Below are 14,690 nucleotides of genomic sequence, written 5' to 3'. Positions count from 1 at the left end.
TAGACTACATATGAAAGTAAGGCCCCACAGAAACAATCTCTCCGTCTGTTATGAGCTCAATATTTACACTGAAAAACAATGTACAATACTCATTCAGTCAATGTGATGGCTGTGACTCCACACTTCCTGCAAGCGTTTTGTAATCCGGCTCATAGTCTGAGACGGCTAGTCTAATGCAATCTGTTAGATGTGCAGTAGTAAGGCGAGTGCAGTATTTGGACTTGATTTTCATCTCTGAAAAGGCCATCTTACAGAAGTACGTGGATCCAAAGAAGATCTCCACCTTAAGAATGCAGAATGAAACGAGTGAATACCTCGCTCTACTCACAAGTCCTTGTCTCTCCATCTAGCTTTCAACTCAATGTCACTTTGTAAATCAAGTATCTCCATGTCAGCTCCCGTTGGTAAAGCAAACCCCTGCATTTTAGCTGACAGCTCTTCAATGTCAATGAAAGGAAAGGGATTGAAATAAAAGCAACAACTTTCTCCATCTGGTTTACCTCCTGAAATCGCCAGGCGAATTCTGATGCCAGCTTGTTCAGATCGGCATAGAATTGTTCAGGATGAAAGGCGTTTTTGTCTTCAATGTTTTGTGACACATTTTCAAGGTTTGGGAAGTGTGTCAGCCTCCAATTCCTTAGCTGGGAGGTCCACAAACCCAGCTTGACCTTGAATACATTCACTGCGCTAATCATGTGGGTGTTTCGGTATTTCCCTTTCAGCTCACAGTTGAGCTGGTTCAGTTTTGCTGTTAAATCTTTAAGGAACCCAAAGTCAAGCAACCATGAGTCCTCTGACAGCTGTTCATACTCCTCGTTCCTCGATTCCAGAAAATCTATAATCTCAGGCACCAAATCAAGAAAATGCTGGAGCACCTTGCCGCGACTCAAGCACCGCACATCAGCATGGAGAATCAGATCTCCGTATGCAGAATATTTTCAGAATTCTAGAGAGGAGCAAACTAATAAACACTTAGGCTACCTTCAGTTTAAACATCTTATACACATTTTACAGACACAATCTATTTTACAATAGTTATATTTGGTTTGTTTTTAGTCCTTCCTCTATTTCTGATGTCCATCCAGTTTGAGGGTGACTGAAAGATGAACTTAGGTCCACACTCTGGTCGGCTGTAGTAATGCTGTCAAGTTGGTTGCCAACCCGCCAAATAAAGTCCAAAGAAGAAAAAGAAGGAAGGAGGAGAGATGACGAGAAACAAATTATGTTTACAGTTTTATATTTGGATTACATGTCGGAGTAGAGGACCTTGTGCATGTCAGGTAAAATAACAACCCAATGTTTATATACTAGCGCTGGGCGATATGGCCAAAATATTATATCACAGTATTTAAAAAAAAATTACGGTATGATGGTATTTTTAGTTTTTGAATAATACAAGTTCTACATTTGCTTTATGAGTAGTGAGTGATCCTAGGGTGCTTTATGAGTAGTGAGTGATCCTAGAAGGCTTTATGAGTAGTGAGTGATCCTAGGGTGCTTTATGAGTAGTGAGTGATCCTAGGGTGCTTTATGAGTAGTGAGTGATCCTAGGGTGCTTTATGAGTAGTGAGTGATCCTAGGGTGCTTTATGAGTAGTGAGTGATCCTACAGTCAATTGCAGTGGTAGAAAAAGTACCCAATTGTCATACTTCAGTAAAAATAAAGATACGTTCACAGAAAATGACTCAAGTAAAAGTGAAAGTCACCCAGTAAAATACTACTTGAGTAAAAGTCTAAAAGTATTTGGTTTTAAATATACTTACGTATCAAAAGTAAATGTAATTGATCAAATGTATTTAAGTATCAAAAGTTTAAAAAAAATATATAATCTAATTCCTTATATTAAGCCAAACAGACGGCACCATTTTCTTGTTTTTTTTATTTACGGATAGCCAGGAGCACACTCCAACACTCAGAGATCATTTACAAACAAAGCATTTGTGTTTAGTGAGTCCTCCAGATCAGAGGCAGTAGATGACCAGGGATGTTCTCTTGACAAGTGCGAGAATTGGACCATTTTCCTGTCCTGCTAAGCATTCAAAATGTAACGATTACTTTTAGGTGTCAGGGAAAATGTATTGAGTAAAAAATACAGTATTCTTTTTAGGAATGCAGTAAAGTAAAAGTTGCCAAAAATAAAAATAGTAAAGATACCAAAAAAATTACTTAAGTAGTACTTTAAGTACAAATACTTTAAGTACTTTACACCACTGCTCAATTGAGATAATTTCCACACTGCCATGTAGGGCTGTACGATATGGGCAAATAATCTAGGATTTATTTTTAACCAATCGCAATTGCGATTTCACTTGCGAATTAGAGCAAAAACTGCTGGAATCATGGAAATAGAGAGACTATTCTAATTCTATAGCTAGAATATAATAGTGGGCATTTTGAATACAGTGTTGTTTGAGATGACAAGGAATTGAAATGCCAGGGAGGAGTTATTGTGACATTATAGGAACTAAAGTGTTGATAAGTGTTTCCTAGTGGACCCTATAAGCTTTGGCTACGTTGCATGTTCTCTCTTAGCTACTTCATGTAGCTAACATATTCTTGCTTTGCATATTTCTCTTTGATTTAGAAGAAACTGTTGCACAAACAACATGCTGATTTAGGTCTACACCATCACTGGTATTATCAGGCTGTATTAGATTGCTACATTTGCTCTTACTCAGTACATGTATTAGCTAGCTAGCTATTAGCATTAGCGGTTAACAATTAGCGTCAAGATTTAGGGCAACTTGCTAAGAAAAGACAAACTAGCTGTTTGCGGATGTAAGAAACACAAACTATTAGTGAAATTATAGAACGCTAGTGGATTTAGAAGCAAAGTGATAAAGGCATTGTTGTCATCAACATTGCTGCATGTGCTGCATTGACCATGCAGACAGAACGCAAGTGTCTCGTGAGGAACATCAAATGCGCATCTTGAGTGATAGGGGGCGTGGCTAGGTCTGTTGGAAAGTGGCACGGAGAGAAAGAGTGGAGAGAGATCACTCAAGTAGCAAAGTAAACTATAAAAATTAATAAAGTAAAAACCCAAACCGGTCCCTGTATCAATACTGGTATATCATAAAATACGGTATACCGCCCAGCCCTATTATATACCAGGACAAATTAGCTAGCAACAGCAAGCTAGCTAACTAAATAGCCATAAATGTTTAATGCTTTTTGACCTGTCCCCAAATTAATATAATTGGTTCAGAGTTTGTTTTGATATTTCAACCTATGTGTCCTGATCGCTTCTGGTGTGGGTGAACAAAATCAACTTGCGAGCGATGGTGGTCAGCATGTGAGAAACAAAGGTTCATGAAATTGACAACCTACTAACATCAGAAAACATTCATATCCTGGCCATCTGTGAAACACACTTAGATAATTCCTTTGATTATGCACTAGTAGCTATATATGGTTATAGAATAAATAGGAAAGATAGAAATGCAAATATAGGAGGTGTTGCTATGCATGTCCAGAGTCGTATTCCTGTTAGACAGAGAGGATCTCGTGTCAGATTATGTTGAAGTAATATGCTACAGGTTCATCTGCCTCATCTAAAGCTTATTCTCGTAGGAAATTGCTATAGACCACAGAGCAATAAAAGTTAGGATTTGGACTATATGTGTGAAATGTTGGATAATGTACAGTGCATTAGGGAAGTATTCAGATTCCTTGACTTTTTCCACATTTTGTTACGTTACAGCCTCATCAATCTACACACAATACCCCATAGGGACAAAGTTAAAACAGGTTTAAAAAAAACACAAACCCCTTATTTACATAGGTATTCAGACCCTTTGCTTTGAGACTCGAAATTGAGCTCAGGTGCATCCTGTTTCCATTGATCATCCTTGAGATGTTTTTACAACTTGATTGGAGTCACCTGTGGTCAATTCAATTGTTTGGACATGATTTGGAAAGGCATACAAGGTCCCACAGTTGACAGTGCATGTCAGAGCAAAAACCAAGGCATGAGGTTGATGGAATTGTCCTTAGAGGTCCGAGACAGGATTGCTTCGAGGCACAGATCTGGGGAAGGGTACAAAAAAATGTCTGCAGCATTGAAGGTCCCCAAGAACACAGTGTCCTCCATTATTCTTAAATGGAAGAAGTTTGGAACCACCAAGACTCTTCCTAGAGCTGGCCGCCCAGCCAAACTGAGCAATCGGGGGAGAAAGGCCTTGGTCAGGAAGGTGACCAAGAACCTGATGGTTACTCTGATAGAGCTCCAGAGTTCCTCTGTCCTTCCAAGGACAACTATCTCTGCAGCACTCCACCAATCAGGCCTATATGGTAGAGCAGCCAGACTGAAACCACTCCTCAGTAAAATAAAAATTACAGGCCGCTTGGAGTTTTGGCAAAAGGCACCTAAAGGACTCTCAGACCGTGAGAAACAAGATTCTCTGGTCTGATGAAACCAAGAGTGAACTCTTTGGCCTGAAAACCTAGCGTCACGTCTGGAGGAAACCTGGCACCATCCCTACGGTGAAGCATGGTGGTGGCAGCATCATGCCATGGGGATGTTTTTCAGCAGCAGGGACTGGGAGACTAGTCAGGATCGAGGGAAAGATTAACAGAGCAGAAGATCCCAGATGTAAACCTACTCCAGAGCACTCCGGACAACGACCCTAAGCACACAGCCAAGACAATGCTGGAGTGGCTTCGGGACAAGTCTATGAAGTGGCCTTGAGTGGCCCAGCCAGAACGCAGACTTGAACATCTATGGAGAGACCTGAAAATAGCTGTGCAGAAGCGCTTCGGACAGAGTTTGAGAGGATTTGCAGAGAAGAATGGAAGAAACTCCCCAAATACAGGTGTGCCAAGCTTGCAGCATCATACTCAAGAAGACTCGAGGCTGTAATCGCTACCAAAGGTTCTTCAAAGTACTTAGTAAATGGTCTGAATGCGTTTTCTAAAAAGTTGTTTTTGCTTTGTCATTATGTGGTAGAGTGTAGATGAGGGGAAAAAACAATTTAATCTATTTTAGAATAAGGCTGTAATGTATCAAAATGTGGAAAAAGTCAAGGGGTCTGAATACTCTCCGAAAGCACTATGTGATATCAACAGAGAGGTATATTTTCTGGGTGACCTAAATATTGACTCATTGTCATCAAGCTTCCCACTCAAAAATAAGCTTTCAACTGTAACTGACGACTGCAATCTGGTTCCGGTTATCAGTCAACCTATCAAGGTATTTACAAACAGACAGGAACAAAATCACCCACGTGTATTGATTACATCTTTACTAATGCTTCTGAAATCTGTTCTAAAACAATATCTACACCCATTCAAAGTAGTGATCCTAGTATAACAGTCATATCTAGAAAAAACAAAATTGTGCATAAGCAATCATACAAGAGGTTTTGCAATGACTTCTATGTTGAAGATGTGAGAAAATATTTGTTGGTCTGTATCATGTATGAAACTGCGCCCATCAAGAAACATAATGTTAGAACTGCCAAATCCCCATTGATAGATGATGAATTGCTGAGCGGAATAAGGCAAAGGGAATAGCAAAGAAGTCTGATTACACAGCAGACTGTCAAACAGAGTAAATTGAGAATTCACTTAAGTAAACTAAACAAAAGGAAAAAGAGGCTTTACAGAGCCAGACAAAGTTCTCTCTTCGATGAGATCGCAAGCACTTCCCAACAGGAGCATCATTTTGATCTCAACTGTGCTTCATTACAACTAATCTTGATGACCATAAACACCCCAAATCAACATTTCAGCCCAATCTTTTCAACAAGAGCAGCAGCATTTTGATCTTCATTATACCTACCAACAGAATATTTTAAGCAGACAATCAAAGCTCTATTTTTTCAACGAGAAGCGTGCACGTTTTTGCACTGTATTGTGAGTGCTCTGGTCATCTTGAGTTAAAAACGTTTCAACTTTTTTAAACAGACAGAAAAACTGAGGTGTGATTCCCAGCCTTACTAATCACTTACCCACAGTTGTTGACTGCCATCAGGTCTGCCACCAGCATAAATGGGTATGTCAACACACTCACTGCAATCTGAAGACAGAGGTAGGGAGATCAAACATGGGACAACAAGGTGAACACAACTGTCATAGGTGCAACACCATCTGATTAGCATTGTAAAACAAGGAGGCTTTTAGAACTGTGATAAACAAGGGGAACAGATACTCAAAATAGCCCCACCGCCACAGTTCATTCATAAAAAAAATAGTACAATGACATGCAGAGGTTGTGCAGCTGAACTTACCCCCATCACAAACTTAGTGTAGCTTCTCACTGCTGGGGCTTGGCTGAACTGCAAAAAGGTGTGAGAGGGAAGCATTTATAAAATAATGGTGTTAGGCATTTTCTGAGCACAAAACAGCTTGGAAATATGCAAAAAAAACTCAGTGAAAATGTATTTCATGCGATGCACTCACTAGATCCAGTATTCCATACTCTTGTTGTCACCTTTTGCAAGGGATGTTTTGTGGACAGAAAATGTTCCAATTTAGCGTCATCATGTTGGTTTTCTACTGTGCTCCGTCATGAACATACATTATTCCAACTCTGGGGCATCTGCCCTAAGCTATTATATCTTGAACCAGTGTTGAGCGGGCCAGATGTCAACTGGCTACCCAGTCATTGCTGGATTGATCAGACCCTCCAGCCCAGTGTTCAGCTGAAAGGTATCAACCCCTACTCTGTACCCCATTGTCACTGGATTACCAGACCCTGCCTCAGACAGATTCAAGGAAGGCCTTGAACCCTGGACCATCACCCTCTGTGCACATTCACTTTAAACAGAATAGCATGATGATGATATTTGACTATTCCTATCCATTTGAGATCATTAAAAAGTAGAAAGAATACATTGCATCCAGACAGGGGATGGAACCGATTAGGGAACAGAACCCGAAAACATCATTTTTTAAGGAATAGAAACGGAACGAAAGTGATCCATACTGTTCCGGAACAGAAACTTTATTTTAAAAGCATGAGAACCAGTTAATAACGTTATTTTACGTTTCAGACATATTTGTTTTATAGTCCCACAAAAAAACACAAAGCGCCTATGCAAAGCCCTTAACTCTGTCACCCAGAAACATATTCCAGTGCCAGTTGAAAATCTTTGCCTGTGTGTGTGGGCGCGTGTTTAGGTTACCGGTCCCTCCCACATCCGAAGCATAGGCTACTATACTGACGTTACGAGTGTGATTCAGAAGATAGGGAGGTAGATTTTTTTATTAGTTTGACATGAATGGATTAAAGTTTCAAGTTGGATTTATTAACTACAAAAAGGTAGGACGCGTTTTTAATTCCGGTGCCACTGTGCATACACACAAGCTTTTTAGCAAGCTTGCAAGCTTGAGCTAGCAAGTTACAATAAAAGTTACTTAATTGAAGCCGCTCCTCCTAGGTATAATTCTGTGGACCTAATTCAGATAATTGCATGCCATAACAACATGTCAAGCCTCCTCATCAACCCTCTCTCACCACCTGCAAACATTTCAGTCGCATCTTGCGCCATATGCTACACTTGTCTGTCCATCACGCATGTAAACAACTAGTTTGCCTGCTCTATCCACACTGATTGGTGAAGTAATTTAATGAGCTAGGTTTAAAAGCTACAGAAAGGAATGATATAAACCAGTACTTTTCTTTGGTTCGAACCGGTTCAGAACTGTATTTTGCTGGTCGGAACAGTGGAACGGAACAAACAAAAAAGTTTCTGTTCAGAATAAAAAGCTTATAAAATACATTTGGTTCCAACCCCTGATTGCATCTGATGGAAACTCATATCCGTTACTGGACAAAGGATGAAGTAGAATATGTTTTAATAATTCTCTTCATGTTATTCAAGAGTGGGTAACAAGACAAGTAGGTTATTGTATTCTTCCTACCCTTATGGCCTCGTCAAGTATCTACAATTTCAACAATTTCTCACAGGGGTTTACAACCGAGGTTATTTTAGTGACAGCTGATCTTAGACCAGTGCTTAGAGGTGTCTGTACTGTGCTTACATTGTTGTCCACTGCGTAGGTGTTGATGAAGTGGGCCAGGAGGTTACAACACCACAGGAAGATGACCTCACCCAGGACATGGGGCACAACCCCCCTGCAAACACACCAATAATAGACAAGGCCATAAATATAGTACAGGCCAAAACCATTTCAAAGGTTTTGAACCAGTAATATTGAGTCATACCATGATTTGAATTTGGTTTGCTGAGGTAGTATACATAAAGGATAATGATGTCCTTCAACCTATAGTGCTACACAAACTAGGACACCCACGTAAACATTGCGGTCATGTAGTCAGTGAGAATGATGGTTAATTCCAAAGATTCCAATGTGTCTCACTTCTCCCACTTGTCTAACTGCTAAGAAATGAAATTACTTTACAAAGTGGTATGAAAAAGCATGACTTACGCAAAGAATCCCCCAACGCCCTCCTCCTTGAAGATGTTGGCTATGCAGCTGAACAACCCCCTTCCAGAGTCAATCCCAGAGGAAATAAAGACGAAGTTTCAGCCAAGTGTTAATAATTTACGTGTTTAAAACCTCTGAGTGCCTCTAATGCAACTAAGCTATCAATTCTACCACTTCAACCTATGTAGACCTCTAATATAGCATTTTTGCATAAAAAGTAAACATTCTGCATTGCACCATGTCAGTGGAATCATTAAGTTGCAGTAATGACATTCTTCCCAAATGTTTGATGAATTCAGGTAAGTCAAATCAATTCAAATTTTATTGGTCACATACACGTGATTACCAGATGTTATTGCGGGTGTAGTGAAATTCTTGTACTACAAGCTCCGACAGTGAAGTAATACCCCCCCCCCCCCCCCAAAAAAATGACACTACATATACGCAATACACACATCTAGTAGGAATGAATTAAGACTATATACATATGGACGAGCAATGTCAGAGCGGAACGGACTAAGATGCAGTAGAATAGTATAGAAAACAATATATACATATGAGATGAGTAATGCAAGATACGTAAACATTAAGTGAATGAGATACCGTAGAATAGTATAGAATACAGTATATACATATGAGATAAGTAATGCCAGATATGTAAACATCATTAAAGTGACTAGTGTTCCATTCCTTGAAGTGGCAAGTGATTTCTAGTCTATTCCTATAGGCAGCAGCCTCTAATGTGCTAGTGATGGCTGTTTAACAGTCTGATGCCTTGAGATAGATGCTGTTTTTAAGTCTCTCGGTCCCAGCTTTGATGCACCTCGCCTTCTGGATGTTAGATGCAGTGGCTCGGATGGTTGATGTCTGATCTGTTTGGCCTTCCTGTGACATCGGGTGCTGTAGGTGTCCTGCAGGGCGGGTAGTTTGCCCCCGGTAATGCATTGGGCAGACCGCACCACCCTCTGGAGAGCCTTGCGGTTGGTGCAGTTGCCGTACCATGCGGTGATACAGCCCGACAGGATGCTTTCAATTGTGCATCTTTAAAAGTTTTAGGGTTTTAGGTGACAAGCCCAATTTCTTTAGCCTCCTGAGGTTGAAGAGGCTCTGATGTGCCTTCTTCACCACACTGTCTGTGTGGGTGGTCCATTTCAGTTTGTCAGTGATGTGTACCCCAAGGAACTTGAAGCTTTCCACCTTGTCCACCGTGGTCCCGCCGATGTAGATAGGGGGAGTGCACCCTCTGCTGTTTCCTGAAGTCCACGGTCATCTCCTTTGTTTTGTTGATTTTGAGCGAGAGGCTGTTTTCCAGGCACCACACTCCCAGAGCCCTCACCTCCTCCCTGTATGAGTCAACTACTCTTCTTGTAAATTTGCATACAAAATCTGAGGTATGCTGCATGTGTCACACCTTACCTGTACTTGATCTCTCTCCCCACAAACTGGGCCATGCAGCGCACTGAGATCACTAAAAACAGGACAACTGAACATCAGGGGAGCAAACATTGTTACAGTGCCTAGTGAAAGTCTACACACCCCTTACACAGTCTTCCCATTTTGCTGCCTTAACATTAAACAAAAAAAACATTTGATTTTGACCGGTAGTGTACAGTATATCCATTGTTTTTGTAAAAATTGCTCAAGCTCAGTAAATTTGGTTTTGCGGGTGGACTGGACCATTCAGGAACACTCAACACCTATTGGAAAGCCATTCTGGTGTGTCTTTGGAATTAACATTTGTGTAATTGTCCCGCTGAAAAATACAACTTTTGTAGGCTACAAGCAAACGAGAACACCAGTTGTCTGATACTGACCGATCAAAGGGTAGCTGGCCCAGCGGCCGCTTGAGAACTCTCAGATAGAGCACGTTATGACGTCTTGCCTGGGTTTGTTTTGTCGCCCCTAAAGTTTGATATTTCATAATCACAAATTATGTAATTGAGACTTACTCACTCTGGCTTTAACGGTCTTGTTGAGTAAAGGTTCAATAAAAAATAAATACAATAAAAAAAACTTAATGGATGATTTGGAGTGGATTTCTTTAACACAGGCTTCCATCTTTTCACTTTGTCATACAGGCCAGTAATGTGGCGTGAATGCAATGTTGTTGATCCTTTGTATTTTAAAATATTGTGATGGCAGCATCAAGTTATGGGTATTCTTGTCACCTGCGTGGACTTGGGAGTTGATCATGATCAAAATAAATATAAAAGGAGCAAAGCCCAGGTAAAAGATTAGAGGAAAACCCACTTCAATCTTCTGAAAACCTAACCTACAATAGTTTCATTTTTCAGCTAGACAGTTACACAAATGTTAACGCCAAAGACACACTAGAAAGGCTCTCCAAGAGGTATTGAGTGGTCCAGTATCAATCATTACTTAAATTTGCTTGAAAATCAGAGACAATATTTGAATATTGCTGTCCATCAATGATTCCCAACCAAATTTATTCATCTTGAGCTGTGCAAGAGTTGTGCAAAGTTGGTAAAATCTTATTCACAGCTGTAATGGCTGCCAAAGGTGCTTCCACCAAGTGTTAACTCTGGGCGTGAAGACATACACAATCAAGACAAATATATATACACATTTTTTTAAATTATTATTATCAAATTCAAAAGTTAGACATTTTTCTTTCACTTTGAAAATGTGGAGTAGGTTGTGTAGATCGGTAGGAGGAAAAAACAAATATACTCCTTTTTAGATAAAATTTTAAGGCAGCAAAATGTGAAGACTTTGCAAGGGGTGTGTAGGCTTTCACTAGTGACTGGATCTGCAGAACATCACAAGGAAACTAAACCTTAGAGCTAACAAATAAATAAGGACAATCTGCAGTGTCCACTAAAATACAAATGCAAATAGAGAAAATAAACAGACAAAAACAGCAATAGCCTTAGGACTTACCATGGAAGGGATGAGTGGCTATCCTGGACAGGCACTGGATGACCATCTCATGTGAGGTCTTGAGAGAAAGAGGAAATCAAACAGTGCAGCGGGCATAGTTATGCAAAACTGCTACATCTAATCCGTTCAGAAATCACCAATGTAGGCTATACTGGAAGCTAGTGCAAACACAAAGATAAGACCAGCAAATTAAGAATTTCTCAACATAATGTTATACTTTATCAACTAAAACGTAAGAGTGGATTTGTTAATGACTTGTTACAGGTATGCTGGCCATTCAAGTTATTTTATTTATGAGTTTATTTAAATAGGAATATACACACACACACAGTTATCGTAATCATAATACTTAAAGAATGTTTAGGAAAGGGAGAATGATATGATTCACAAAAGAATGATTCACAAAACTATTCCTCACAATTTACTAAACTCAAATGGCTTTACATAGACCCACCTGACATTTGATACATTAATTTTATGTGCCCTATTGCACTTTGACCTCTCACCTCTTTGACCACTTTCCTGAGGGAGGTGTTCAAGTCATCTCTGTCAGATACATTCTCTATCTCCTCTGCTGGAATGGTCTGGAGAGAAAAAAAGATGTCAGGCCTTCAATAACTACATAAATTAAGTACTTCCAGCATTCTGTCACAAAGGTATTATTTAATTACATCTGTCTCTCTCATTTGATAAGGATACTCTGACTGTACGTTAGCAAGCGCCAATGATTGGTTGGATTATAAGCTTTTGTGGCCAGAGTTGCGCATTTCAAAGACCGATTGAGAGCAGTTGCAATATGTTACTACTGAGTATGAACTACCTCTCCTCTGGGTCTAGGATTCCTTCACCTGTTTGACTTTACTCCGGACCATGGTAGAGATGGCACTGGACATAATACGAGGGGACAGACCTCGGAAGAGTCCCCTCTTTCCATCCACCCTGATGATGTGCTGTGCTGTGGACAGATAGACATCACATTCCTGTCACCTCTTCTTCCCCATTCAGGGTGAGGAATTAGGATGATAAGACATTAAGACCCACTCACCATAGGAGAAGAATCCAGGGAGGTACAACACTTTCCTCCCAAACATGGTGGTTCCGACAGTTGGGGTGAGGGGCTCATGTCCAATCTACATTTACATTTTAGTCATTTTTAGCAGACGCTCTTATCCAGAGTGACTTACAGTTAGTGCATTCATCTTAAGATAGGTTGATGGGACAACCACATACAGTATCTCAGTCATAGTAAGTACATCAGCAAAGTCAGTGCTAGTAAGAAGGAAAAAAAGTAAAGTGCGAGTGTTAGTTCACGAAAGGCAAGGGTGTATTTGTTTGTACGTCAGTACGTCCAACTGGCTTCACAACCAGATACCATATGTATGGCATTGTGTGGGTGAGCGTTTTGCTCATGTCAACATTGTGAACAGAGTGCCCCATGGTGGCAGTGGGATTATGGTATGAACAGGCATCAACTACAGACCAAAAAAACAAAATAACATTTTATCAATGACAATTTGAATGCACAGAGATATCGTGACGAGATCCTGAGGCCCATTGTCGTGCCATTCATCTGCCGCCATCACCTCATGTTTCAGCATGATAATGCACAGCCCCATGTTGCAAGAATCTGTACACAATTCCTGGAAGCTGAAAATGTTCCAGTTCTTCCATGGCCTGCATACTCACCAGACATGTTTGGGATGCTCTGGATCTATGTTAATGACAGCGTGTTCCAGTTTCCACCACTATCCTGCAACTTCACAGCCATTGAAGAGGATTGGGACAACATTCCACAATCAACAGCCTGATCAATTCTATGCGAATGAGATGTGCCACGCTGCATGAGGCAAATTGTGGTCACACCAGATAATGACTAGATTTCTGAACCACGCCCCAATTTTTTTCTACGGTATGTGAAATCCATGGATTAGGGTTTAATGAATTGATTTCAATTGACTGATTTCCTTATATGAACTGTAGCTCAGTAAAATCTTTGCAATTGTTGCATGTTGCGTTTATATGTTTGTTTGTATAGCTAGTTGTAGTGTTAGGACCTTGGCATGCACTTGCAGTTAGAAGAAGGGGTGGCATCTTGACAAGTACAGTTATGAAAAGAGGGCAGGTCGCCAGGAGGGTATTTTAGCATAGCTTTTTCATTTTTTCATTTTATTTTGTGTATACATGGCAGCTAAAAGCTGAATTGTGTATACCAATAAACAAACAATAACAAATAAATCTAATTGTGACAGGCACTTGAAGGGATGATGATTTACAGTAACATTTAATGTAAATAATATATGAAAATATTGCTTTCTGTCTTCCCCAGACACACTTACTTATGTGAGAGAGCATTGCGGTTTATTTGAGGTTAGGCAAAGGAGAGATGATGCCCTATGACACCCAGCTAGCCGGTGTTATGCCGAAAATCTCCCCCTTGCCAGAACCCCCCCCCCCCCCTTCTAATTTTCTTAATTTTGTGGCTAGTGTCCAATACTTTCTGTGGCACACATCAGAGTCAAATACTTTCTATAGAACAAACTTCACGTCAGGATAGGCAACCGAAATTAATAAGTAATGTATGTGTGTTATATTAAACATAGAAGGGGGAGTAAAATGTTGGCAAGCAATAAACATTTCAGAACAACTATGGCTGAATTATTATCCTTACACTTTCAAAAATACTAGTCGAATAAGATATGGGACAGATTATGAATTTTGTCAAAGAGATTTATTCATAGACTAACACAAATCAGTAGAGGATTTAGGTACGGGACACATGGGTAAGGGGTACAGCGCAGTCCCGGGGGGGTTCGCCCAGGGCGACATACAAGCTAGAACCACCACATAAACAAATAGCCAAACCGAAAACTGCAGACAAATGCTTTCTGCTACTAAAATCAGTGAAATGTATGCTAAACTGACAACGGAGTGAAGAGCAGAAATCTCAACTAGCAAGCAAGTCGTAGAAGGGGGAGAGGATTTTCGGCACAACACCGGCGTCAAGCAAACTCAAACGCCCCAATGAGGTGGCACTTCAAAGTGATAGCTTTCGCGCTTGCTAGCTAAATAATTCATAACTCAAACGAAGTATGTGGATTTAGTTAGATAAATTGAGTTTGCAAGTTTAGCTAGCTACCTGAATTAGCAGTTTGACGTACAGCAGCGGGTGTGTGATCGCTGTCACCCCGGCTCCGAGAAGCACGATTGCTGTGTCCACGGCCGTCGTGGACGCATCCCGGTCAAATTTGGGCTCCCTTTGAGCACCTGTCTCGCCGGACAAGTTCTCCGGTGTCACCATTTTTACGGCGATATTGACAATTTCGGAGACTGTGTAGGAAATGAGATGAGCAAAACAAGAATATAGGCATGTCACGTGATTCCTCGGCGCACCAAAA

At 40.5% G+C, this 14,690-nt stretch overlaps 1 protein-coding gene across 2 annotated transcripts in view; it reads right to left on the bottom strand.

Annotated features, from left to right (window-relative positions):
- The window catches only part of LOC139416431 (mitochondrial carrier homolog 1-like), a 25,383-nt gene extending 10,693 nt beyond the window's left edge, over positions 1–14,690 (bottom strand). Inside the window, exons 1-10 of one of the 2 annotated variants that reach the window (XM_071165034.1) lie at positions 14,432–14,690; positions 12,341–12,425; positions 12,144–12,250; positions 11,802–11,879; positions 11,296–11,353; positions 9,811–9,862; positions 8,395–8,454; positions 7,987–8,080; positions 6,231–6,278; positions 5,952–6,019 (exon numbers count right to left, since the gene is read on the bottom strand). In XM_071165034.1, coding sequence (XP_071021135.1) covers positions 5,952–6,019; positions 6,231–6,278; positions 7,987–8,080; positions 8,395–8,454; positions 9,811–9,862; positions 11,296–11,353; positions 11,802–11,879; positions 12,144–12,250; positions 12,341–12,425; positions 14,432–14,593 — 812 coding nt within the window. In that variant the 5' untranslated portion in view covers positions 14,594–14,690. The remainder of the gene's footprint in view (positions 1–5,951; positions 6,020–6,230; positions 6,279–7,986; positions 8,081–8,394; positions 8,455–9,810; positions 9,863–11,295; positions 11,354–11,801; positions 11,880–12,143; positions 12,251–12,340; positions 12,426–14,431) is intronic. The other variant, XM_071165033.1, reaches the window with a different exon arrangement.

Source organism: Oncorhynchus clarkii, chromosome 9, assembly GCF_045791955.1.
Source record: "Oncorhynchus clarkii lewisi isolate Uvic-CL-2024 chromosome 9, UVic_Ocla_1.0, whole genome shotgun sequence".
Lineage (NCBI taxonomy): Eukaryota > Metazoa > Chordata > Actinopteri > Salmoniformes > Salmonidae > Oncorhynchus > Oncorhynchus clarkii.
This window is presented reverse-complemented; position numbering and strand designations above follow the sequence as displayed.